The following is a 27,503-nucleotide window of genomic DNA, read 5'->3' on the forward strand; positions in this document are numbered from 1 at the left end:
ATAGGACACCATAGGACCACTGCGAGGACAAGAAAGTGAAATCTTCATCGAGAGGGCTGAACTGCTTAGCTACTATTTCTCCTCGGTCTTCTCTTGTGAGGGAAATAGTGATCAATGTGGCAAAAACATAACAACACAGGGGATGGGAATGGTGGCCTAGGATCACTATTGGAGCAGTCCACAAACACCTAGTTTCTTTAAATCGAGGGTTGTCAGCCCCCAGTCTGCAGCCCGAAACTGGGCTGCAAAGGCCTCGGTACCGGGCCGCTGATGGTCACGCCTGCCTCCCCCCCCCCCCCCCACAGCGAGAGGCTCACAAGGCCACGAGAGAAGCGGCTGCCAAAGCGGCCGCTTCGCTCGTGGCCTGGCTAGCTTCTTGCTGCTGGGGGGGGGGGGGAAACAGGCGTTAGCGGACACAAACTTGCATGCGCGGCACCCGAGCCACCGGCTCCTCCTCATCCCTGGAGGCGGTCCTCAACCTTCAAAAGGTTTGGGACCGCTGCTTTAAATGAAACAAAGTCTTCTAGGCCAGATGATCCAAGGCTACTAAAAGAACTTGCAGATGTCATCTCTGAACCTCTGTCCATTATTTTTGACACTTCTTGGAGAACAGGAGAGGTGCCAGACAATTGGAGGCGGGCAAATGTTGTCCCCATCTTCAAGAAAGGTAAAAAGGAGGATCCGGGTAATTATCGACCTGTCAGCTTGACATCTGTAGCTGGCAAAATTTTGGAACAAATAATCAAACGGTGCTTGAGCAGCTGGAACTGAGAGCTGTGATTTCTAAGACTCAGGATGGGTTTTGCAAGAAAAAGTCATGTCAGACCAACCTTATCGTGACTACCTTGCTGGATCAGGGGAATGCCGTTTATCTGGATTTCAGTAAAGCTTTTGATAAGGTTCCACATGATATTCTTGTCCACAAGTTGGTAAAATGTGGCATGGATCCTAATTCTGTCAGGTGGATCAATAACTGGTTGACAAATCATACCCAGAGGATACTTGTTAATGGTTCGGCATCTTCTTGGAAAAGAGTGACAAGTGGAGTGCCCCAAGGATCTGTCCTGGGGCCTGTGTTGTTCAACATATTTATAAATGATTTGGATGAGGGATTAGAGGGGATAATTATTAAATTTGCAGATGATACTAAACTGGGAGGGGTAGCAAACACAACTGAAGACAGCAACAGAATACAGGATGATCTTGATAGGCTCAAGAAGTGGGCTAAACTGAAGAAAATGAAATTCAATAGGGACATTTAGGTACACCAATATAAGATGGGGGAGACTTGTCTTGGCAGTAGCATGTGTGAAAAGGATCTAGGAGTCTTAGTAGACCATACATTGAACATGAGTCAGCAGTATGACTCATTGGCTGAAAAGGCAATATAGGATATGGGGCTGTATCAAACGGAGTATCGTGTCCAGATCATGGGAGGTGATGGTACCGCTTTACTCTGCTCTGGTTCAGCCTCACTTGGAGTACTGTGTTCAGTTTTGGGCACCCCAATTGAAGAGGGATGTTGACAAACTGGAACGTGTCCAGAGGAGGGTAACAAAGATGGTGAGGGGTTTGGAGACCAAGACATATGAAGAAAGGTTGGGGGAGCTTGGTCAGTTTAGCCTAGAGAGAAGATGGCTGAGAGGGGATCTGATAATCATCTTCAAGTATTTAAAAGGGTGTCATATGGAGGATGGAGCAGAATTGTTCTCTCTGGCCCCAGAGGGACAGACCATAACGAATGGGTTGAAATTAATTCAAAAGAAGAAGAAGAGTTGGTTCTTATAGGTCGCTTTTCCCTACCTGAAGTAGGCTCATATCGGCTTACAGTCGCCTTCCCTTTCCTCTCCCCACAACAGACACCCTGTGGAGTGGGTGAGGCTGAGAGAGCGCCGATATCACTGCCCAGTCAGAACAATTTTATCAGTGCCGTGGCGAGCCCAAGGTCATCCAGCTGGTTGCATGTGGGGGAGCGCAGAATCGAACCTGGCATGCCATATTAGAAGTCCGCACTCCTAACCACTACACCATCTAAACATCCGGAAGGAGTTCCTGACAGTTAGAGCGGTTTCTCAGTGGAACAGGCTTCCTCGGGAGGTGGAGATCTTTGGAGATTTTTTAACAGAGGCCAGATAGCCATCTGACTGAGAGGCTGATTCTGTGAAGGCAAAGGGGTGGCAGGTTACAGTAGATGAACAATAAGGTTGTGAGTGTCCTGCATAGTGCAGGGGGTTGGACTAGATGACCCATGAGGTCCCTTCCAACTCTATGATTCTATGATTCTTCCTGTGTTACACAGTTTCAGGGTTTTATGCTATGCTTCTTTGTTTCTCAGTTTCAACAAAGTGTTGTCGAGAGTGCTTCCTTGCTCTGAATAAAGAAATCTTTTGCATCAAGTCAAAGGTTTGCTTTTCCGAATCACCAAAGATTCTCACAATCTTGTGCACCATAAACTCATTGCAGAGCAACAAGCATGATGCACTTCTCATGACTTCTAGTGACTTCCTGAAGCCCTGGGATGTCCTGTCCTTTCAAGAACAGGCTAAGCCTGTCTGCCTATATTTAGCCTCCTTGGACTAACTAGCTCTGTCCTCTCTATCTGAGAAGTATTCCCTGAGGCCCTTCCCACTTAATTTTTTTTAAGTTTAAAAGAATTTTTTTGCCTTCAAGATGCAACTGATAGTGATCCGTAGGATTTCCAAGGCAGGAAATGTTCAGAGGTGATTTGCCTCTGCAAAGTGACCTTTAACCTCCTTGGTTGTCTCCCATCCAAATGCAAACTAGGGCAGACCCTGCTAAATTTCTGAGATTGGGCTAGCAGGCGCTATCCGGAGCAAGGATTAAAATAATTTACCATCATAAAATCAAGAAGCCTGAAATTGTGAACAAGAAACAAAACCTCACTATACTTGCTTCTAATTGCTCAGAAAAAGAGAAGGGAAATGCATGTGAACAGAAGATATTTAATCATGGTGCCTTTAATGCCGTTTTTGGACCTGGAAATAAAGCTGTGATTGAAAATACATACTTGGGTTCAAATTATATAATTTGCAGGAAGTTTTTATTTTTTAGATACAATAGAATTATAGGACTGGAAGGGGCTACACAGGCCACTAGTCCAACCCCTGTTCAACAGTGGATCAGGCTAATAAATCCATGATAAGTATTTGTCAAACCATTATTTGAAGACTGCTTGTGAGGGGGAGCTCACCACTTCCTTAGGCAGCCAATTCCACTGCTGAACTACTCAGACTGTGAAAATTGCCCCTCTGGTACCATTCTACATGTAGTTTAAAGCCATCTCTGGGTTTTATCCTCTGGTGCCAATAGGAACTGTTCCCTGCCCAAGTGAAAACCTTTCAAATACTTAAAGAAATCAACCATGTCTCCTCTCAACCTCTTCTACGAGCTGAATATTCCCAAGTTTCCTCACATGGCCAGGATTATCCTTATTGCTCTGCAACCTCTCAATTTTGTCCACATCCTTTTTGAAGTGAGACCTCCAGAACTGCATGCAATACTTCAGATGCAGTCTGACCAATTTTGTATACAGTGGGGCTATGACATCTTGTGATTTTGAGGCGATGCCTCTGTTGATACTGTCCAAGACAGTTTTCGCCTTCTTTAGTGCCATATCACACTGCTCATTAGCTTACAGTCCACAAGAACTCCAAGATCTCATGTTTGCACCCTGCTACCCAGAAGTGTATGCTTCTCATTTTTGTCCCCCAGATGCAGAACTCCGCACTTCTCCTTATTGAATTGCATCTTGTTCTTATGTATCCCCTTTTCTAGCATGTACAGATCTCATTGAACTCTATATCTTCTGGGGTATTCGCTACTCCCAATTTGTGGTTATCTGAAAATTTAATGATTAGTCTCTCCATCCCATCTGCAGGCCTCCAGTTTAGAAGAAGAGTTGGTTCTTCTATGTCGTTTTTCTCTACCCAAAGGGGTCTCTCTCAAACCAGCTTACACTCACCTTCCCTTTCCTCTCCCCACAACAGACACCCTGAGAGGTAGGTGAGGCTGAGAGAGCCCTGATATTACTGCTTGGTCAGACCAACAACAACAAGCCTTTAATAGCATCTTTTCCATCTTAATAAAACAGTAAGGGGTGCTGGGGTGGGCTCAGTCCGTAATGGGGAGGGGCAACAATTGGTCCCATGGCCCTGGACTGACAAGCGGAGGGGCCAATCAGAAGGCGCAAAGCGCCTTCCGATTGGCCCCTTACCAGGACAGACCAAAATTCCATCCAGCCAGGGGCAATCTGGAGAAATGGCTGCCAGTTTGCTCCTGACCACCAAAGGGAGAGGAGGTCAGCAGGGCTGCCAAGGGGGATGAGAACACAGGCTGTACCAGCCCTTTTCACCCCAAGGCTGTCCTAACTGTCATGTCCAACTATAAATTGCCTCAGAACCCTGACAGAGCTGGCCGGAGGCTGTTGAGTGCGCTCCCTCCCCCTCCCCCCCTTCAGGCCTGCTGCGAAGCCCCTGACTGAGGGAAGGAGGCCTTTCCGAGAGCAACGCAGGGGAGCCTCAGGGCATACCTTTTGAAGGGGGGGGGACTTTCACCTTCTGCCAAACAGTTGCCTGACAGGGAGGCCACAGAAAAGCCCCTTCTCACTTAAAACACTGCTCTGGCCGGGGGTTAGACACAGCCAAGCCATATGTCTTTCTTCTTTGCAACTCTCTGCAGATTTGAGGCCACTTCATTTAGTGAGAGTCATCTGAAGTAACTCATTGTTCTCCCTCTAGGTCAGGAGGACAGCTTGGTGGGTGATTTTCCATCTCTCTTTGAGGGAGGCAGGTCAAAGGAAAACTTCCTGTCCCCCTGTTGGGAAACGCCCTCCTCTTGCCTGTCTTCTTCCTGCCTCACATGAGGGAGCATGCAGACTAGAAGTCTCCTGCTTGGAAGATAATTTTTCTTTACAACCTCTGTTTCAACAATTTTTTCCTGCTCCCCTGCTAGCCTTCCCTCCTGCTATTCCTTTTTTCTTTCCTGCCCTCCCCTTGGTCGGTTGAGAGAAAGAGCAGAGAGTGACTTTGAAGCAGGGAGCTGAGCACATGGCTGTTTGTTAGCAGCGGCCATTTTGGATTGCTTTCCTTTTTGCTTCTTTCCTTGCATTTATTTTCCCACTGCTGGGAGATGGCCTCCAGCAGGTGGGAACACCATTTTTCATCTGAGGATGAGCAACACTCTCAGGAGGCCCAAGAGGGGCCAGTTGATTCCAGAGATGCCACAGCCACTGTGGCACAAGGAACCTTGGCGCAAGCGGGCTCCCAGGAGCAAGGACAGCGCTCCTTTTTCGCACTGGGCCGCTTCGGGACTGCGCCACCCCCCCAAAGCCATCTGACTCAGCGGCTACGGAGAGGGGCCTGATCCTGGCACTTCCTCAGGGGGGAAACGGCAGAGCACCGATCCTGAAGGTCCACAACGTGCGAGACAGAACCAGCCTGAGGAACTGGGTAACGTTGAGTCTATGGCAGAACGTTTTAAATTGCCTGCTGAATTCTTTACCTTCAGGCAAAATTCTATGCAGGCAGAGATTGCTAAATTCTGTAAGCAAAGCCTTGCCTTTTCAGCCAGGATCTCCAGGCCCCGTTCCCATTCCTGCTTCCCTGATTCTAGATCCCACATCTAGATGGTCCACTAAGGCAGCACAAAAAAAAAAAAACCCTACTATGCTTCCAATTGTCAGCCTGAATCCTCTGAGGAGGAAACGGAGGCCAGGGAACGGGAAGAAGGATAGAAGGTATTATGGTCCCAAGGACAGTGGGGAATTTTTCCTAAGATACAAACCAACTTAAAGAACTTCCCTTACCAGAATTCTTTGAAAGGATCAGGGCTGAATGGGGAAAGCCTATTGTAACTAAACAGTTTCCTTCCTTTATCTAGCGTATGTGTGACATGCCAGAGTATGCTGAATCCATGTTACAGATTCCTGCAGTAGATGGTCCAGTGGCAGCATTGCAGACTTCTGAGGATGGCGAGGGATATCTTCAAGATATCATGGAGAGAAGGTCAGACACTGCACTGAGGAAGCACACAAGGCCATGGCAATGGCAATTAGAGCTGCTACCACTGCCTCAATTGCTGCAAGAGCGTCCATGGCCAGGTGTAAGAAATTGCTCACATTGATTCCTGAATCAGAGGGGTGCCTCCAGGAAGGCACCAACTGAATCCTAAAGGCTTCAGTGTATAATGCAGATGCTTCCTTAGATATAGTGGTCTTTGCATCCCGTGCCATGGGTTCTACACGGTGGCTAGACAACTATTATGGCTCAAGGCCTGGCAGGCCGATCCACACTCTAAGACTCAAGTTACTGCTTATCCCTTCCAAGGGGACAAGCTCTTTGGAGACACTCTGGATAGAGTCCTTATTGAGACCAGGGATAAAAAAGAAGGCGATGCCACGGCCCATTAAGAGGGATGGCAAGCCCTTTCCATTGACCTTCCGGTCCCAGAACATTGGTCCCAGATTCAGACCGGAAGGAAAGAGGGGATTCTACAGATCCAACTGCTTCAAGCAGGGCCGCTCTGACAGAGCAGTGGGAGACAATGTCCCCTAAAGCATGGCTCACAGACTATTCCTGTAGGGGGGTGACTTCAGCATTTCAAGCAGGCCTGGATAGGTTCACCAATGGATGCTTGGGCCAAGGAGGTAGTATCTCAAGGTTACCTAATAGAGTTTGCTGCTCTGCCCCCACACAGGTTCCTATTATCCCCAGACTCCAAAAACCCAGACAAGTGAAAGCAGACATTGGATGCAATAGACCTCTTACTGTGGATCAGAGCCATAGAACCAGTTCCTCCACAAGACCAGGGCACGGGTGTGTGCATGTTTACTGTTCCCAAGAGGAACGGGGACTGTAGAGCCATACTTGAAAGTTTGTCAACCGGTTCATCTGGCTGAAGAGATTCCATATGGAGACTCTTCGCTCCATCACAGAGGCCCTACAGGACAAATACCTCACATCCCTAAACCTGCAGGAGGCGTATCTTCATGTCCCCATAGCTCAGAAGCACCAACGCTACTTGCGTTTTTGCGCAGGGGTTGTCAGGTTCAGTACAGGGCCCTACCCTTTGGACTATCAAGAGCTCCGCGGGTAGTCACGAAGGTTCTTGTCACCGTGATAGTACTCCTGAGACAGGAGGTGATTAATGCCCATCCATATTTGATCAGGGGCCCCTCCCGTCAGCTGTCCACATCTTACACCCGCAGAACTATCCAGGTTCTGGAGGAGTATTGGTTTTCTGGTGAATGGTGAGATGGTGTTCCATCTCAGACACTAGAAGATCTTGGAGTGGTGATTAACATGACCAAGTTAACACTTTTCTTCCCACAAACCATAACCATCAAGACCATGGGGTTGACCACACAGATCATCATGGCACGGTCCTCTTCACTCCTATAGCTGGCCAGTCTAATGGGGCTTCTGCCATTGAACTCGAAAACCCTTCAGTGGGGTTGCGCTCACGCATGCCCCCTGCAACAGACCTTACAACCTTTTCAACAGAAAGGTGGATGTTCCAGTGATTCTTGACTGACAGGTCAAGGCCAGCCTTTGTTGGTGGACCGCTCGCAGGAACCTCTTGAGTGGAAGAATTTTTTCTTATTCCAAATTATTTGCAGATATTCACGGACCAGCTTAACAGGTTGGGGGGCCACACTCAACAACAGCCCTGTTCAGGGATCCTGGACAGCAGAGGAACAGAGACAACCCATCAACCTGCTCAAGATACAAGCAATTAGCTTGGATCTGAAATCTTTCCAGTCAAGCATAGGAAGTCACATGATGATCCAGATAGACAAGGTGGCAGCAAAGGTGTAGGTCACCCACCAGGGTGGATTGAAATCCAGACGACTACAGAAGGTGGTCAGACTGCTAATGAGCTGGGCAGAGAAACATCTTCCATCGCTAAGAGCAGAACACGTCCAGGGCGTCCTAAATACTCAGGCAGATTGGCTCAGCCAACAGTATCTTCAGGAAGCTGAATGGAGCTTCAACAAGTCAGAATTCCAAATGATTGCGAAACAGTTCGGCCACCCCATCATGGACCCGTTCGCATTTCACCTAAACTTGCAAGTGGAGCCCTTCTGCATGAGGTTCTTTCATCCCAGAGCCGCATTGACAGACACACTGATGTTCAGCTGGCCAACAGGTTTTCTTTATGCCTTCCCGCCGGTTCCTGTCCTTCCCAAATTTTTACAGGGAGTCAAGATGTTGCGAGCCGAGGTGATCCTGGTGGCTCCTTGGTGGCCCAAGCGCCACCATAGTCCGGATGACAGGCAGCCCACATCTGACTTTGCCAACCATTCCGGACCTGCAAGTTCAGGGTCCGGTCAGGCATCCTCGGCCAGAGTGGTAGAGTTTGTCTGCCTGGCTGTTGGAAGGTTGGCGTTAAGTAGGAAGGGTTATAGCTCAGCAGTGACCAATATCATTCTGGCCTCTAGGAGAGCTTCCACTACGTGTTTGTATAACTGTACCTGAAAGGCCTTTGTACGATGGTCACGGAAGGTTATCAACCCCAGTGCCCACAAAATCAAATATATCCTGGAGTTCCTATAGGAGGGCATACATTCATGTCTCAGGTCTGGGACACTTCGTTGACAGGTAGCAGCCCTGTCTATGGTGTCGGGGCAAGATGGGGGGTCACCACTCTTCCGTCATCCTCCTTAGAGGTGCAGCTCCTCAGAGCCTGAAGGTTGTGCTTTGAGGCCTTGTCTAAGGTACCATTCAAACCCATTATGTTCATTCTTCTTTCGAAGAACTGTTTTCTTAGCTGCCATCACCTCCGCCAGGAGGATTTCAGAGCTGGGGGCATTGTCCATTGACAAGGAGCTTTGCATGTTTCACAGTTCCCGGACTGAGCTCAGGACAGAGCCGCTATTCAGACCAAAAGTGGATTCCAGGTTTCTCCTGTCTCAAGAGCTTGATTTGCCTTCATTTTTTCCTAAGACTTGTTCTGAGAACAAACGTAGATGACACAAGCTGGACATGAGAAGAGTTCTTAAAACTTACATCAAAAGGGATTGAGATCCTTAGAAAGACAAAAGGTTTGTTCGTGTCAGCGGCGCCTGCGCAGGCAGGCCTGGCCATGTCTAAGGTTGCTATTAGCAAGTCCATCCAATCCTGCTTTGTAGAGGTTCATAGAATGGAGGGCAAGATGGTGCTGGAGGACATCACAGCTCATTCCCTCAAAAGTGCAGCTGCCTCTGCTGCTTTTTCCAACAGAACTCTGGTGAAACAGGTCTGTAGGGCAGCCACTTGGGCCACCCCTTCCACCTTTGTCAGGCACTATATGATAGATGCCTTGGAGGTCGCAGAGTCGGATTTTGGCCATAAGGTTCTACAGCAGGTAACTGACTCTGGCTAGAGGGTTCCTTATTCCTCCCAGTTGGGGACTGCTCTTGTACGTCCCACCAAGCTGTCCTCCTGACCTAGAGGGAGAATGACCATTGGATACTCACCGAGAAGGGTCCTTCTCCTCGTAGGTCAGGAGGACAGCTTGTCCCTCCCAGTTTCTTTCTAGCCAGAGCTCTTTTTATCTTAAGGAGGGTCTTCTCCTTGCAGGCGATCAGTTAAAGCAGGGTTGTTACCCGTTTGGTTCTTCGCTTCCTGTGGCATTAAAAAAGAAAAAAGGAAAAGAAAAGAAAGTAAAGGGGGTGTTTCATGTTGGAGACGTTGACAAGTGTTTCTTATTAAACATTAGATGCGGAAGACTTCCTGTACCGTCTTCTTTTTGCCTTTTGTGTCCTCTCCTTATCTTAACCAAGTTTAATTCCCAGATGGACAGGGTTTTTCAGGGAGAGATCTCAGGAAGAATCTGACTGGCAAGAGGAGGGCGTTTCCCAACAGGACGACAGAAAGTTTTCCTTTGACCTGCCTCCCTCAAAGAGAGATGGGAAATCACCCACCAAGCTGTCCTCCTGACCTACGAGGAGAAGGACCCTTCTCGGTGAGTATCCAATGGTCATTCTCTCCAAAGATGGCCAAGGGCCATATTACTTTCTGTATCCAAAGTTGGAGGAAGGTCATGGCAGGGAGTCAAGATTTTGTCTCTGAAGTGACTCGGAAATGCCTCACAGTTATTGTTTTGGTGCCCTTCATCGAGGGCAGTGAGGGATCAGATTATCCTGAATAATTGTGCTGGGCGTGAGTGCGCAAATGCGATGCTAATCAAGTAAAAGTTGCGTTTCACTGACTTCGCTGCCATCTCATAGGCTCTTCACTGCATTCTATAAGATGTTCTCGATTCTTTGTCATGAGTTTTCCTCCAAACACACTCTAGTGTCAGTTCCCATTTCTTCCTGCAGAGTTCCTCAGTGTACCAGGGGGCCCGCTTGAGACCGGGGTGGAGAGGATGTTTGGGAGCTATCTCATCAATGGCAGCCAGAATTCTGTCATGCCAGTCGCTGACCAGTCCATCTAGAGAAGTGCCGGGAGGCATTGGGTGCCGCAGAGCATTCAGGAATCCAATTGGATCCATAAGTCTGCAGGTGAGCTGAAATGTGCTCAGCACCCAACTGAGGGGTAGGTGGCAGTAGCTGTGACCAGATCCACGCTCAACCCCATGCTGAAAATCAGGTCCAGGGTGTGGCCTGCCTGTTGGGTAGGGCCCACAACAAACTGCAAGAGCCCTAGAGTCGCCATGGCCATTTGTCACGGATCAGGATTGCCACTCTCCCTCCCTGCCCCACGGTCTGCAAATAATGGTTGGCGCACTTCATCTATAAACCAGACGTGGTAGAAATTGTCATCAAGTCACAGCAAACTTGTGACCCTGTAGGATTTTCAAGGCAAGAGGTGAACAGAGGAGGCCTCTGGGTAGCAACCCTAGACTACCTTGACAGTCCAAATACTAACTAAGGCTGGCCCTGCTTAACTTCAGAGATCTGACAATATCAGGCTTGCCCAGAATATCTAGATCCAGGGGCTATAAAAAATACTATCCAGAAAATGCACAAAGACACAGTAATTCTTTTCCTTGCAAGTCAAACAGTGAGCAATATTGCTTTAAACCACACTTTGCTTAAAATTACTTTGGAGGCTATATCACCAGTTAGCTGCCCTGGCATTCAAATAGTAAAATATCAAAGCATGGGTCATAACTCTTGTGCATGGGAAAACCTGTCTCCTTGAACACCCTCGTGTTCTTATGTGCCTGGGTATCTCATTGTGCCTTTGCATTAATCTGTTGTTGCAACTATTGAAACACTGTTTATGGTTCCCTGGGGAGGTGACCTGAAAGAAGAGGCTGGGCTTAAGCAGCCAGCTGAGATCTGCACAGACCAGAGGGCAAATGTTGAGTACCTTATCTTCTCGAAAAGCAGTGGAGCATGACATTATTGTGCATTGAATTGCTGCCCTCAAATGTCTGATCTCAAGATTGATAAGGTGGGAAACCTAAACCCAGGCGAGAGAGCCTTATCTTTTCAGCGTGAATGGCATGAACTGCTTTCCCTTTTTTCCATACTGAAAGCAGTATTAAAAGAGCAAATAAACCGCTGTTTCTTTCCACTGGGGGGTTAAAAAGTGGCTGAGACTCTCCTAGGATTGATGGGGCTTGGCTTTTTACTATCTTTGAAGCCTAGCTTGGAGAAGAGAAAGAGTGGCCCTGTTCTGAACACCTGAAGGGTCTCACAAACCAACAAGTGGACTGGCTAAGCCGGCAAAACCTAGATCCTGGAGAATGGAGCTTAAACCGGGAAGTATTCCAACAACTGGTGATGAAATTCGGTTACTCCATTATGGACCTCCTGGCAACACTGCATAACGTTCAGACGGAGCAGTTTTAGACCCGGTTCTACCGCAAGGTGGCAGAGGGAGAAGTCGCTCTCACCTGTACTTGGCCTGTAAGCCTTCCCACCCCTTCCTATAGTGGGCAGGCTGTTACACAGGATACAATTGGAGAAGGCACTCATGATTGTCATGGCACCTCACTGGCCCCACCATCTGTTGTTTTCAGACTTGGTACGAATGTCCCTGACAATACCTTGGCCTCTACCAGCCTGCATGGACCTACTACTACAATGCCCGGATCCGGGTGTCTACAGCTAACGGCTTGGAAGTTGGGAGGAGATCTCTGCAACACTGAGGCCTCCCGGCAGAGATTGTCAACATCATGATTCAGGCCAAGAAGCCAGTGACCTGACAAATATACAATCATACCTGGAAGGCCTTTTCCAATTGGGCCACTAGGCATGGTGTTGTCCTTACCCATCCTTCAAGAATGTCACCCTTTCCTCTATGAGGGCAGGACGCAAGGCCTTTGCGTAGCCATGCTATGACGGCCATACGTCGGCCTTAAATGCGGTACTGGGCCTGGACTGTGCAAATTCACTCATGGCAAACACCTATGTTCACCACTTCCTCAAAAGAGCACAACAGCTGGACCATCTGGTTCAACATCGTTTTCCCACCTGAAGGCTTCTCATAGTTCTTCAGGCCTTAGCCAGACCACCTTTCAAATTCATCAGGCGGGCAGAACTCAGATTCCTCATATGAAAGGTGGCTTTTGTGGTGGCCATTACTTCAGCCAGAAGGGTAACAGAATTGGCTGCCCTTTCATCCAGGAAATAACTATGCATCTTCAAAAACAACACGGTAGTACTACGTACGGACCCTAACTTTGTCCCTGAGGTCTCTTCCCACTTCCACTTAAAACAACCAGTGGCTTTTCCAGCATATCACACCAGGCCTTCCAACCAGGCAAAAAAGGAGCTTGACAAGCTGGATGTGCACAGATCTTTGTGCATCTACTTAAAAAGAACAGCAGAATTCAGACAATCTCTTTGTGTCGCATGGTGCAGCCAGCCTGGGCAAGAAGGCATTTGCTTCTGCCATCGCCTATTGGGAAGAAGAGTGCATCATCAAAGCCTACAAACTACAAGGCAAGATCCCCCCCGGGGAAGATCACAGCACACTCTACTAGAGCTGCTACATCCTCCACAGCTTTCTCTACCAGAACATCAGAAGCAGAAATATGCAGAGTGGTGATGTGGTCATCCTTCTCTACCTTCGTCTGGCATTACCACATTGACCAGACAGACTCCCTGGAAGCTAACTTTGGACGCCACATCCTACAGCACATGACGCAACACTAATCCAGAGAACTGCTCCCACCCAATGGACAGCTTTGGCACAGCTAACCAGTCTGGATGATTTTGGCCCCACTGAAGGAGAACAAAACATTGGACTCGCTTGAAGGTTTCTTCTCTCCCGTGGGGTGAAGTTAGCCACATCCCAACCTTGGGATATATTACATATCTTCAGACAAAACAAAATCAGAGTCCAGTAGCACCTTTAAGACCAACAAAGATTTATTCAAGGAGTGAGCTTTCGAGTGCAGGCACTCTGTGTTTGTTTTGTTTTGCTTTGTTGTGCTGCTTCAAACCAGCATGGCTACCCATTTGAATCTGTCTTTGGACAAAATTGAACAAAACTTCCAGTGAAGAAAGACAACTAGAAAATAAATAAACTTTTACTGAATGCAGCAGGGCTTGAGAATACCTGGAGAGGCCATCAGATAGGCTACTGCAAAAATTTGCATTTCAATTGTCCTACCTGAGGGAGCAGAGGCGTGACCTAACCAGTCTGGATGACTTTGTCCCACTGAAGAGAAGAAACCTTCAGGTGAGTCCAATCTTGACAGGCTGGAAAACTGGGCTAAAATTAATTTCAATAGTAAAAAATGTAAAGTTCTGCTTTTAGGTAGGAGAAATCAAATACATTGTTATAGAATGGGGGAGACCTGTCTTGATGGTGGTAAGTATGGAAAGGCAACAAAGATGGTGAGAGGGTTGGAGATCAAGACGTATGAGGAAAGGTTGAGGGAGCTTGGTCTGTTTAGCTTAAAAATGACTAAAGGGTGATATGATAGCCATATTCGAGTACTTGAAGGGCTTTCTTATAGAGGACTGAGCAGAGTTGTTTTCTGTTGTCCCAGAGGATCAAACCAGAATCAGTGGGATGGAATTATTTCCAAAGGATTTTTAGCTAAACATCCAAAAGAAATTTCTGACAGAACGGTCCCTCAGTGGCTTCCTTGGGGGATGGTGGGTTCTCCTTTGGAAGTTTTAAGCAGAGGCTAGATAGCCATCTTACAGAAATGCTGATTCTGTGAAGCTAGGCAGATTGTAAGTAGGTAGGCAGAAGTGATTGTGTCCATCCTTGGTTCTTGTGTCCCTTTCTTGCATGCCCAGGGAAATGCTAATCGTCACTTCAGGGTTGGGAGCCCAATTTCCTCCAGGACATACTGGCCCGGGATTCTGGGGGGGGGGGTTGGGGGGGAGCATCATTTGTGCATGGAATTGGGGCCACTGTGCATAGGCAGGTAGTTGTGGATTTCTTGTATTCTTCAGGGGGTTAAACTAGAGGTCCCTCCCAACTCGATGACTCTGCAGATGGGATCTAGCCGCCTATTGGCTATTTGTAGTTCAGACTTACGATCCTGCCTTGGATCTCAGGCTTGGTCCTCAAGTTTAGTCCACGTCAGGTGTACCGACACAACAATTCTTGGGCCTGCAAATATATCAACAGTTTAAGTCTTGGCCTTCTCTCTCTCTGCAGGCCGGAAGGACAGAGTGGTGGGGCTCATGCAAGTTTACCGACTGCCCATGCTTCATGACTTTTTGCACCCTAGGCCCAAATTCCATTTACTAGAAATAATCTTTAACCGCTCCGGCGGTATTAAATAAAAGGGTAAGGCCACCTGGGGAGGAGTTAGGGCGGGCCCTGTCCAGGATAAAAACTCAGAGGGCCCAATCAGGAGCCACAAAGCGGCTCCTGATTGGGCCCTCCGAGTGTCCATCCAGGGCCAAGCAGCCAATGGGGAGGCGCGCAAAACACCTTCCTATTGGCCCCTCACCAGGACAGACCAAAATTCCATTCACCCAGTCCAGTCTGGCTGCCAGTCTGCTCCTGACCACCGCAGGGAGAGGAGGTCAGCAGGGCTGCCAAGGGGGATGAGAACAGAGGCTTGGACAGGCTGCACCAGCCCTTTTCACCCCAAGGCTGTCCTAACTGTCATGTCCAACTGCAAATGGCTTCAGAACCCTGACAGAGCTGGCAGGAGGCTGTTGAGTGCGCTCCCTCCCCCTCCCCCCCTTCAGGCCTGCTGCGAAGGAGCCTCTGACAGGCCCTGACTGAGGGAAGGAGGCCTTTCCGAGAGCAACGCAGGGGAGCCTGAGGGCCTTCCTTTTGAAGGGGGGGGACTTTCCCCTTCTGCCAAACAGTTGCCTGACAGGGAGGTCACAGAAAAGCCCCTTCTCACTTAAAACACTGCTCTGCCCGGAGGTTAGACACAGCCAAGCCATGTGTCTTTCTTCTTTGCAACTCTCTGCAGATTTGAGGCCACTGCACAGCGTTATTCTGCAGAGGAAACTGGCTCTTTTGTCTCCTGTTTCATCTGCACAACAACCCTGTGCAGTAGGCCTCAAGTCTTTCAATTCAACAACAACCTGTGTGGGAAGCCTTAAATGTTTCTTCTCTACCACAACCCTCTCCAAAGTAGCCCTTTCTGCCTGGGGAGCTGATCTTTATACTCTGCAAGTGAGCTGTAATTCCAGGAGCTCTCCAGGCCACACCTGTAGGTTGGCTACCCCTGGGTTGGAAATATTCCTGGAGGTTTGGAGGTGAGACTTCAAAATCATACAATGCCTCAGAGTCCAGCCTTCAAACGAGCCATTTTTGCCTGCAGTTGGTAGGGAGTGGTGCAGGAGTGTCCCTCCTGGCCTATGGGTTATGGCCAGCCCTCACCAGCAACTGTTTGTATTCTGGGGCGCAGATAGGCATCAGTCCTGTGAGTCTGGAAAGTGCAGGAAGATCTAAATAAAAAACCTTACTAAGGTCAAGACTGCTGTGCACCGAGTGTCTTCCTTTTAGGGTTGCCAGCTTCCCTGTGAGGCTCGCTACCCCACCTCCCTCATGTGGAGTCTGCTATGGGGAGAGAAAGGGAAGGCGACTGGAAAATGCTTTGAGACACCTGAGGCCTGCTGGGTCACTGCAGCCTATTTCCAGTTCTCTCAGATCTCTCACAACCCCACATACCTCACAGGTTGACTATTGTGGAGAGACGAATGGAAAAGGTGTTTGTAAACCACTTTGAGACTCCTTTGGGTAGTAAGCAATAAGGTACAAAAATCCGTTCTTCTAAGGAACCATGAAAGAAGCATGTGGGCACATAACATTTTACCAACAGTGAAAACATTGGAGACAGAAGGAACAGGGTGGACACCTGTGTACTGTGACTACCCCATGTGTATTAGGGCAGAGGGGCATTTCGGGGAATGTGGCCTAATTCACACAAGAAGGGAAATGACGCAGAACTGGGAGGAATTGGTTGCCACGTAATCTCCCCCTAAGAAGAGTCTCCAGTCTGATTTTCCCTTCACATATCTGAGGACATGGCTCTGGAAAGCTCATCTTTAACCACTATGCCAAAATTCCCAAAGGTCAGTCCTCTCCCACACTCAACGAACATTCCACACCACAGGTTCTTGACACCCATATCTCCACACCCATGCCCTCATTTGCCACCATGCCACCACAACCTCCCACACAACACACACATTCAACCCCATGCCCTTAGAGACTGGACATTTCCTCCCCTTCCTCTTCCCACTGCCAAGCTCTAGCGCCCGTTGTATTCTTGGAGACAACGGGCTTTGCCCCTAGTACATAAATAAAAATGACGTGGGTTATATTATATAGGCAAAACTAAAACTAAGGCAAGTATATACCATTTAAGAAAAATGGGACGAAATTGACATTTTTATTAAAATGGATGGCTGGGAAATGTGATAAAAAGGGTACTGTCACCTTCAAAAGGTCAGTCTACTTTAGCCTAACGTGTATAAGAGCTAAAAATTTTCCCGGACACTCTGACCTTCAGGGAAGTGCTGAAATAATGTCTGCCAGTTGTCAGAATTTGACCTCAGGATTTCCAGAAGGAGGATTGAAATCAAAGGACAGTGTCAAGGATGCCTTCTGTTTTTTTGCTTCTGCAGATAACTCCATGCCCAGTATCTGCCGACAGCGTCATGCCTCGGGGCCCCTAGACCCAGCTGGGCTGAGCACCCTGTTCTGCTAGGCCCCGCCCTCTGATCTATGAGTCACTGTCCCTGAGTCCTCAGGTTCCGCCCCTAAGTCTCAGGTTCTGAACTCCAGGAGATGCAGCAAAGCCATAGCAACCCTGATTCTGGTTAGTGAGCGTAGCTCTCGTACTCTCCCTGCAGGGGGCTGGCATTCTCTTGGAGGCTGGGTGAGTGAGAGGATAGCATGTGGAGGGGCAGCATGCTGTGACTTGCTTGGTGTCTTTGTCTGGAGCCATTCAAAGTTGTGCAGTCAACTCATGTCAGGTCTTTTGTGCTAATATATTGGTTTGAAGGGGGGGAGGGGGTCAGTCCCATCAAGAATGGCAGAGCTGGAGAATGGCTGCATAAAATCTTCATCTGTAACTCAGGCCTTCTCAGGAGCAAAGCTGGCATCATTCTCCAACCTTGCTATATTTAAAAATTTGTATCCAGCTTAATTTCCTTAGCCTCAAAGCAGTTAGCTACCTTGGACATGTGAACCCAATACAAATATTAAGATGCATATAGGAAGCTCTTGGACACTGTCAGCCTATTGGCCCAGCTAGCTTAGCTTTCTCACCTGTGAGCAATACTCCTGGCTGATGGGTCTGTGGTGGGACAGGCCTGCAGACGCTGTTCCACCCTGCCCTCCAATGTTTTCCCAACACCTGGGCCAATTCCACATGGGTGGAAAAGGCTGATAGGGCGGTCATATGGAAGTGGGACTAATCCCTGCTTCCATATGACAGCTGCCAGGCAGGCCCCAGGCAGATCGGGCCCTCAGTCGTCCCGGGCTAAGGGGACATGGATTCTTCTGTGTTTCTTTAGCCTGCTGTGGGGGCTAGCCGGGCCGGTCCTGTGGCAGCCTTGTGTGGATAGGCTCAGAGGAGGCAAACAAATGCCCCAGTCAGTTCTGCAGCGCTTCACTGCACTGTGGGGTGGACTGAGGCATTTATTTTTATTTTTCAGGAAGGTGGGATTGGGTCCCATGCAATTCCACCTTCCTGCAAAATAAAAAAAAGGTCTATCCCGCGGGCATGGTGGAACCATTCTGTTGCTGTATTGTTTCCTGTAGGGACACATATCAGCGCTGGAGCAAATCCGGTGCTGAGATATGTCTCCTGTGGCGACACAGAAAGCTGCAGAGCATGCAGCTCCACAGCAACATGCCGGGAGCGGCCTGGTGTGGCCACTTTCATGCAGAATTGCCCCTGGACAGGCTGTTGCTTTTCAGGTAACCCACTGCCACCATTTGATCTTTAATATGACTCCCAACTTCTCTTCCGAAATCTGAGGCCTTGCCTCTGTGTCTTTTGCTGCCCAGCATTTGGTCACCATGGAGACAGCTTACTGCCTTGTGTGGCCCTGGAGGAATAGCCACTTGCCAACTGCTGGCCTTCCCCTGGCAATCCTTTTACAATAGTGTATCCAAAATGGCATGGGTCTATGTGGTACAGTGAACCACTCCCAGCATCAAAAGTTATAAGTATTTATTAAAATGAAAATGCTCACAAGCATACTTCTAGTACAGCACCAGATTGACCAAGAGATTCAAAATAAATGCATTTCTTCCCAGGGTATTCCAGGGATTGATTCTGTGAAGTTCTGCTTGAAAAAACAAGTGCCTTGTCATTGATCCCAGGGTTCCCATGCCGATCTCTACCACTGGAAAACTAACCTTCCTTTTACTAAGTCAGGGTTACATGCAGATATTGGCTTGAAATCCTTTTATAGGGATGCCATGGATTGAACCTGGGAACATCTGCATACAAAACAGGCATCTTATTATAAATCAACTAGAAAATAAGCCCACTGTGGGAGAAATACAGCGGGTGCTAGCTGGGGCACTTAGTGTGATGGGGAGGCTTACCATGGCAAGGTGTCGCGGGCGCGTCCTGGTCGGGTAGCGGCGACGGTGGAGGCAGGGTTGCTGGCGGCAGCAGGTGGCGGCGCGGCCTGCTGGCAGCTGCGCGGGCTGGGGCCGAGGCCTGAAGTAACTGGCCGCCGCTGGAGGCGGCGGTGCTGCCGTGGCTGGTCCCCAAATGGCGGGAAAGTGGGCAGGTTGGCGGTGGGCGCGGCTGCGGGCAAGCCGTCCATGGCTGTTGGGTGGAGTTGGCGGGCCGGAGTAGAGGGGCCGCGCCATGGTGGTCGAAAGTGGCGCTCGGCACCGGAGGAGGCGCCCCAGGCCGGGCAGCGGGCTCTGTCGCGTCCCGCCCGTGCACGGGCCGCTCGGAGCGCACACGGGCGGGCGGCGGCCTGGAAGTGAGCAAGCGGGTTGGGTGAGCGGCGGAACTCCTCACCAGGCGGCTGAGGCGCGGGGAAAGGCGTTGGGGCGTGGCGAGGAGAGGCGGCAGTCGGCGAAACCCACCTCAGCGGCGGCCAGGGTGAAGGCGGAGTGGTTTCCCCACACCAAGGACAATGGCTGTTGCCTCTCCTGGCCGCTCCTGCGGCCAGGAGAAGGCAGAGAGGGCCCCAACCCCCCTCCCCGGAGCATGGCTGGGACTTCTGCTGGCCGCAGGCGCAGCCTCGCCGCATTATGACGCAGCGAGGCAGCTCCTGCGCCCAGTAGAAGCCGGGAAGCCCCCCACCCGAGGCCGGAGCATGTGCATCAGTTCTCCTGCCCTCAGAAGAAGGCAGAGTGGGCCCCAACTCACGGGGATTGATGGCTGTGGCTTCTCCTGGCCGCTCTAGCGGCTGGGAGAAGGAAGAGGAGGAGCAGGCTGGCTGGAGGACCGTCGTTGCGGTCTGTGAGACAGCACTGAGTCACCGGCCGGCCGAAGCAGCCGGCTCCTGATTGGCCCCTCCGAGTTTTTATCCCGGATGGGGCCCACCCTAACTCCTCCCCGACAGCCCTTACTGCTTTATTTAATCCGCTCCGCAAAGCTAGAGGTCCAGCCTAAACTATATTTCAGATATTGATGCAATGGTTTTCGAAGCTTGTTTAGTCCAAATTCCTGAGGGCATTTTATTGTTTGTTTACTGAGAAAGCAATCTTTGTAGCTATGTTCCAGAAAGTGCACAGTTCTATTAACCTAGCTATGAATGGGGGTGCTTGCTGTTGTCCTGAAGCAGCTGTTATGACTGACAGCCACCCTGTCACACCCACACTCCCCAGATCCCCATAAAATGCACAGCCTTCCTCCAGCAGCTGCGACTGTCGTCAGCATTCCTTAATCTGGCCAGAGACTCTCTGCCACTCCTCTGGGCTGCTGTTTTTCACTGAAGAGCAGGAGACTGGTGAAACTATGACAAGGACCAATCTGATGGCAAGGAACACAGACATGCGGTGGCGCCTGCCACTGGTGTGCCTACTTTGGGAGGTGGCCATGATCATCCTTTTTGGGGTCTTTGTGCGCTTTAAGCCCGAAGCTGATGCCGCCGGTTGGGCAGAGGAAAAGAAGAGGAAGAACATTACCAGTGACGCCGAGAATGACTTCTACTTCAGATACCCGTGTAAGTCATATCGAACCTACTACTTATTATTGCAATTTATTTCCCCACATGTAGACCTTGCCTAGACTTTTGGGTAGTATATATGAATGCTGTTTTCTACTGGCCACTGGCAGGGGCTTCTGGGAATTGTAGTCCATGGACATCTGGAGGGCCGCAGTTTGACTACCCCTGGCCTAGATGATCTACTCTATGCCAACAATAGCACTGCAAGCCTTTGGGCAGAGGTTTTTCTTAAGGCAACTGCTGCTGCCTGAGGTCCTTTTAACAATTATCTTGGTGATTAAAGCTGGGACCCACCGCATGTGCTCCACCACTGCCATGCCTCTCTCCCACAAACCTATGGTGAAAGGAAACAGTCTGGTAGTGGTCATAGCCTCCCATCGACAGAAGAAGAGCTGGGTTTTTTATATCCCACTTTTCACTACCCAAATGAATCCCAAAGCAGTTTACAAACACTCCCTTCCATTCCTCACAACAGACACCCTGTGAGGTAGGTGAGGCTCAGAAAGCTCTAAGAGAACTGGTCTCTAAGAACAGCTCTAAGAGAAATGTGACTAGCCCCCAGTCACCCAGCATATGTGGAGGAGTGGGGGATGAAACCCGGTTCTCCGGATTAGAGTTTCCCACTTTTGACCACTCCAAAGTTTCAGGGCCAAATGGTGTGTGATGCTGGGATTCCTACCCTCATCCCCAGATGTATAAAACTGCAACAACTTTCTTTCTGACTGGACTGGGGTCAACAAAGTTGAGGTTGGAGTGCTGAACGCTTCATCCTCACATGCTGCTTCTCAAATCAGAAATTGCTCCCTCGAGCAGCTTTATGCCCAAAGATGGGCGTCTGTCTTTCCCCTCCCCTCAGTAGGACCTATTGAGTCTTAGTGCAGCAGGGTGTGATTGTACAGGAGCATTTCTAGTCATGAAACGGCATGGGATGGAGAGGAGGCCTCAATTCACATTGATCCTCCCTCATGCATGTACTTTTTGCAGGTTTCAGCTATGCTTCTTTAGCCAAACACAGGGTGCAACATCTACCTTGGTCCTCAGGCACAAGTTTGTTCCCTGGCTCCGCTCCCTAAGTGCATAACAGAAGACTGTTCAGCCCGCACTAACCTGCATGCAAACCTGTTCTGAATGGTCAGCTTTCCCTACCTGTGGCCATGCATGGAGGTCACCACCTTGTTATCTTCATAACAGACTTTGTGAGTTAAGTTAGGCTCAAGTAGCAATTGGCCCAAGGTTGCCAGATGGGACTCAAACCCAGGATATCTGTCTCTTGTTTTCAAGGGCTAAAGGCCAGGGGAAAGATGGTATGTGCATTTTTACTTCTTGCGAGAAATGTTCTAGTTGGGGGCAGTTTAGAGAATCATAGAGTTTCTGCCAATAGAAATACTTTGCAGGACCAGAACCAGCCAGATTAGATTTTCCCCCTCCTGTTGGAAACTGAAAACATTTGTTATATACAACTGAGTGTATCTATATATTGACCTCGGATGAAGATCAGTATGATAGAAATGTGTTAATTCCGCAAGATCTGTTCTTGCTGGCATTTGTGGTGTGCACACTATGTTTTACGTGTGTCCAGTGTATATTCTTTTATATTCTTTTATGGTTTTAATATTCTTTTATGGTTTTAAACATTTTTGAGCTGTGGGGGAAAATGCCCTGATATCTAGCCGTTCTACATGTAGTTTAAAGTAGCGGTCCCCAACCTTCTTGTAGTCGGGGACCGCCTCCGAGGGTGGGAGAGAGCCGGCGGCCCGGTCGCCACAGCTGCATGTAAACAAGCATGCGCAGTTGCCGCGCATGTGCGTTTTTGCCACTAGGTGGCGCTAACGTGCATGCACAGAGCTGCCACACATGTGCATTTTTGCCAGCAGGGGGTGCAAACACGCATGCGTGGCAGCTCCACGCGTGCACGCTCGCGACGCTGGCGTGCCGGCGGCCGCACCTGCCTCTTTCCCCCCTCTTGCTGCGGGGGGGGAGGCAGGCGCGGCTGCTGACGGCCCGGTACCGGGCCGCGGACGGGGGTTGAGGACCCCTGGTTTAAAGTCATTCCTGCAGGTTATGTCCTCTTCTACCAACAGGAACCTTTCCCTCCCTTCCTCTGACAACCTTTCAGATACTTAAGGACAGCAGTCATGTCCCCCCTCAGTGTTCTCTCCTAGTCCTACCTTGGCCTGCCAAAAGGAAGGGATAATAATGTATTGTCAAGAATTTAAACAGCTAACACTAACACCCAGTCTACAGACCCAACCCTGAACAAGGATTTACTTCAGTTTATCCAGACATAACATTGCAATGTGGTCTATCTTGTTTGTGAATTGGCTCAGACAATTGAGAGCAGGTGGAGAGAGCTACTGGGGAGAGTTGCTGCTGACCAGGTGAGGCTATTGTGCTGACTGGGTGAGGTGATTGCTGGGAGGATTAAAAAGGGCTGCTCCTCCCCGGAGAGACAAAGGGCTCTTGGCCTGTGGCTCTTAGCCGAGCAATTAGAATCAGTAGATTGTATTTCCCTAGTACTTGCACTGCCTAGAACTTACAATGGACCTCCAGGACACTCATCCCATAATCAGCAGTGAGTGTGACGTGATTGCCTTCCTCCCAGAAGACAAGGTGGACTACATCTGCCCCAAGTGTAAGCTGGTAAGACTTTTGGAGGAAAAGATTAGGGGATTAGAAAACAAAATTATTACTCTGACCCAAAGTAAGAAAGGGGAGGAGTTCATAGACCAGAGCCCTGCAACTCGGAATAAAGAGAATACAACTAGTCCTGAAGAGGATAAGGAGATTGACCACAATAGGGAGCCTCTGCAGACAGTTCGGAAAAAGACTCAACGGCGAAGAGCGAGACAGTTCTTGGGGCCTTTGGAGCTCCAGAATAGATTTCAGGCCCTTGCAGAGGAGGTGCAAGGGTCAACAAGGGAAGAGGTCCCAAAACAAAGTCCAAGACAAAGGGAAGAGGCCACGGGGACAGAAGGAAATGGAGTTGAGAAGAAAAAAAAAAGGAGAGTACTGGTAATTGGAGACTCCCTGCTAAGAGAAATGGATCGCCATGTGGCTGGGCCCGACCCCCTAACCCGAGAGGTGTGTTGCTTGCCAGGGGCGAAAATTAAAGATGTTTCAGAACGGGTGCCCAAACTCCTCAAATCTACGGATCGCTACCCATTTGTGATGGTTCATGTGGGAACGAATGACATGTCCCTGAATACCATCGCTCCTATTAAAAAAGACTATCAAGATCTGGGGAGGAAGCTCAAGCAAATGGGGGCACAAGTGGTATTCTCTTCAATCTTGCCTGTCAAGGGAAGAGGAATGCGTTGGGAGAGGAAGAAAATGAAGGTGAATCACTGGCTGCGTAGTTGGTGCCGGCAGGAGAGATTTGGTTTCTGGGACCATGGGATAGGCTTTCTTGAGGAAGGCCTACTAGCACCTGATGGACTGCACTTATCGAAACTGGGGAAGAATGTGTTTGGCAGGAACCTGGGGAGATTCATCAGGACAGCTTTAAACTAAAGCCTCTTGAGGAAGGCCTACTAGCACCTGTTTCATGGTGTTTCATCAGACTGGAGAGAGGTGAGTAGCGGGGTACCTCAGGGCTCGGTGCTCGGCCCGGTACTTTTTAACATATTTATTAATGATCTAGATGAGGGGGTGGAGGGACTACTCATCAAGTTTACAGATGACACCAAATTGGGAGGACTGGCAAATACTCCGGAAGATAGAGACAGAGTTCAACGAGATCTGAACACAATGGAAAAATGGGCAAATGAGAACAAGATGCAATTTAATAAAGATAAGTGTAAAGTTCTGCATCTGGGTCAGAAAAATGAAAAGCATGCCTATTGGATGGGGGATACGCTTCTAGGTAGCACTGTGTGTGAACGAGACCTTGGGGTACTTGTGGATTGTAAACTAAACATGAGCAGGCAGTGTGATGCAGCGGTAAAAAAGACAAATACCATTTTGGGCTGTATCAACACGGGCATCACATCAAAATCACAAGATGTCATAGTCCCATTGTATACGGCACTGGTCAGACCACACCTGGAGTACTGTGTGCAGTTCTGGAGGCCTCACTTCAAGAAGGACGTAAATAAAATTGAAGGGGTACAGAGGAGAGCGACGAAGATGATCTGGGGCCAAGGGACCAAGCCCTATAAGATAGGTTGAGGGACTTGGGAATGTTCAGCCGGGAGAAAAGGAGGTTGAGAGGGGACACGATAGCCCTCTTTAAGTATTTGAAAGGTTGTCACTTGGAGGAGGGCAGGATGCTGTTTCTGTTGGCTGCAGAGGAGAGGACATGCAGTAATGGGTTTAAACTACAAGTACAATGATATAGGCTAGATATCAGGAAAAAAAATTCACAGTCAGAGTAGTTCAGCAGTGGAATAGGCTGCCTAAGAAGGTGGTGAACTCCCCCTCACTGGTAGTCTTCAAGCAAATGTTGGATACACACTTTTCTTGGATGCTTTAGTATGCTTAGGGCTGATCCTGCATTGAGCAGGGGGTTGGACTAGATGGCCTGTATAGCCCCTTCCAATTCTATGATTCACTGGGGAAAAATGAAGGTCCTGTTTTCCTGTTAAATTAACCTGAGTTTTTCCAGTCAACTTTCACAGTGGCGGTATTAAACTCCTGTCATCATGACTTTTGGGCGGGTGGGGGTGGGACCGCATGTTCTCTTGCTTAGGTTTCCTAAACAACTCACTTAATTAAACATGAGAATCGGCTAGTCTCATTGGTTCCCGGCACATTCCGTTGCCAAATTTCACAGCAATCCTAGCTCAAGCCAGATTTGGATTACTCATTAAATGTTTTCAAATGTATGCAGTGTTGTTACACAATATCCCCAGCCCTTTTCTCTTTCTGGGAAAGGGCGATAGCTTTATTCGCGCATCTCCTTTGCATACATAAAGTCCCAAGTTGTATTCCTAGCCTCTCCAATTAAAAGGACCAACCAACAGGTGATCTGAAGGACCTCTGCCTGAGACCCTGAAGGGTTTCTGCCAGTCAAAGTAGGCAAGACTGACTTTGATAGGTAGTGATCAGTGTCTGATCAGTCACACGGTAAAATACAGCTTCATATTTCCAATTAATGCTTGGGTAAAATTCATGGATGAGCCTCTTGTGGCGCAGAGTGGTAAGGCAGCCGTCTGAAAGCTTTGCCCATAAGGCTGGGAGTTCGATCCCAGCAGCCGGCTCAAGGTTGACTCAGCCTTCCATCCTTCCGAGGTCGGTAAAATGAGTACCCAGCTTGCTGCTGGGGGGTAAAACGGTAATGACTGGGGAAGGCACTGGCAAACCACCCCGTATTGAGTCTGCCATGAAAACGCTAGAGGGCGTCACCCCAAGGGTCAGACATGACCCGGTGCTTGCACAGGGGATACCTTTACCTTTACCTTTAAAATTCATGGAGAGCCTCTTGTGGTGCAGAGTAGTAAGGCAGCGACATGCAGTCTGAAAGCTCTGCCCATGAGGCTGGGAGTTCAATCCCAGCAGCCGGCTCACAGTTGACTCAGCCTTCCTTCCTTCCGAGGTCAGTAAAATGAGTACCCAGCTTGCTGGGGGGTAAAGGGTAATGACTGGGGAAGGCACTGGCAAACTACCCCGTATTGAGTCTGCCATGAAAACGCTGGAGGGCGTCACCCCAAGGGTCAGACATGACCCGGTGCTTGCACAGGGGATACCTTAAAATTCATTGAGAGTCTGTCTCTATGAATGCTGTGTTTCCACACTGTTATGCAACCAAAGTGAGCTGTCTTGTCTCCGTTTCATATGGTTGAAAGGAGGTGTATAAAGATTTCCTTTGTATTTTGCTTTGAAGCGCAACACTCTTTGCTTCAATCCTTTCCCTCTATCCAGACTTTTGTTATGCAAAGAAGCGCAACTGACACTTTAAAAATTAGCTCTAAATTTTATGGGCACATAATGACATTCCAGTTTAAGAAGACAATTTCCATTTTAAAAAAGAGACGAGTATCCCGGCCTACTCTAAGGAGATCGTAATATCTGTCTGTCTGTCTGTCTGTCTGTCTGTCTGTCTGTCTGTCTGTCATCACCCCTTTCCCTCCAAACACTTCTCACAAGATCTGCCCTGCAGGACAGGGAACCAGCTAACCAGCTGGCCTCATCTCAGACCTGGCATGCCACTTGGTAGGGTGGGGGGGGGGGGTTTCATTCCTTCCTTTGACAAAGTGGTAGCAGAGCTGATTCAAGTCTCCCTCCTGCCCCCCCCCCCTTTTGATAGGTGCATTGCTGCTTCTCATTGGCAAGCCACCTAGGCCAGGCCCAGGATTGGCGGCCTACAGAATTAAAGATGCTGCAATGGTTTGAGAGAAAGCCACTCAGGGTGAAATGAAATCCTTACAATTTTGGTAGATCTGTTCTGTAGGGATGACAAACTCCAAGTTGGACCTGGAGATCTCATGGAATTATAGCTCATCTCCAAGCTAAATAGATCAGTGGTGGACCTCATAGCATTATATAGTTTCTGGGCTCTCTTGCCAGTGGACAAGCTGATACACTGGCCAGTCTGTTGTTGTTGTTAGGTGCGAAGTCATGTCCAACCCATCGCGACCCCATGGACAATGATCCTCCAGGCCTTCCTGTCCTCTACCATTCCCTGGAGTCCATTTAAGTTTGCACCTACTGCTTCAGTGACTCCATCCAGCCACCCCATTCTCTGTCGTCCCCTTCTTCTTTTGCCCTCAATTGCTCCCAGCATTAGGCTCCAGGGAGTCCTTCCTTCTCATGAGGTGGCCAAAGTATTTGCGTTTCATCTTCAGGATCTGGCCTTCTAAGGAGCAGCAGGGCTGATCTCCTCTAGGACTGACCGGTTTGTTCGCCTTGCAGTCCAAGGGACTCGCAAGAGTCTTCTCCAGCACCAGAGTTCAAAAGCCTCAATTCTTTGACGCTCGGCCTTCCTTATGGTCCAACTTTCGCAGCCATACATTGCAACTGGGAAGACCAT

The 27,503-nt window shown here is 49.1% G+C and overlaps 1 protein-coding gene across 9 annotated transcripts in view; it reads left to right on the plus strand.

Annotated features, from left to right (window-relative positions):
• RHCG (Rh family C glycoprotein) overlaps positions 1-27,503 on the plus strand; it is an 85,895-nt gene that overhangs the window by 17,401 nt on the left and 40,991 nt on the right. The window contains exons 1-2 of one of the 9 annotated variants that reach the window (XM_077318137.1): positions 13,499-13,640; positions 20,196-20,533. The exons of 4 other annotated variants lie outside the window; for them this stretch is intronic. In XM_077318137.1, the coding sequence (XP_077174252.1) occupies positions 20,326-20,533 (208 nt within the window). In that variant the 5' untranslated portion in view covers positions 13,499-13,640; positions 20,196-20,325. Of the gene's footprint in view, positions 1-13,498; positions 13,641-17,115; positions 17,269-19,959; positions 20,534-27,503 lie in introns of those variants that run through there. 4 more of the 9 variants (XM_077318136.1, XM_077318134.1, XM_077318141.1 and 1 more) reach the window with 4 other exon arrangements.

Source organism: Paroedura picta, chromosome 18 (assembly GCF_049243985.1).
Source record: "Paroedura picta isolate Pp20150507F chromosome 18, Ppicta_v3.0, whole genome shotgun sequence".
Classification (NCBI taxonomy): domain Eukaryota; kingdom Metazoa; phylum Chordata; class Lepidosauria; order Squamata; family Gekkonidae; genus Paroedura; species Paroedura picta.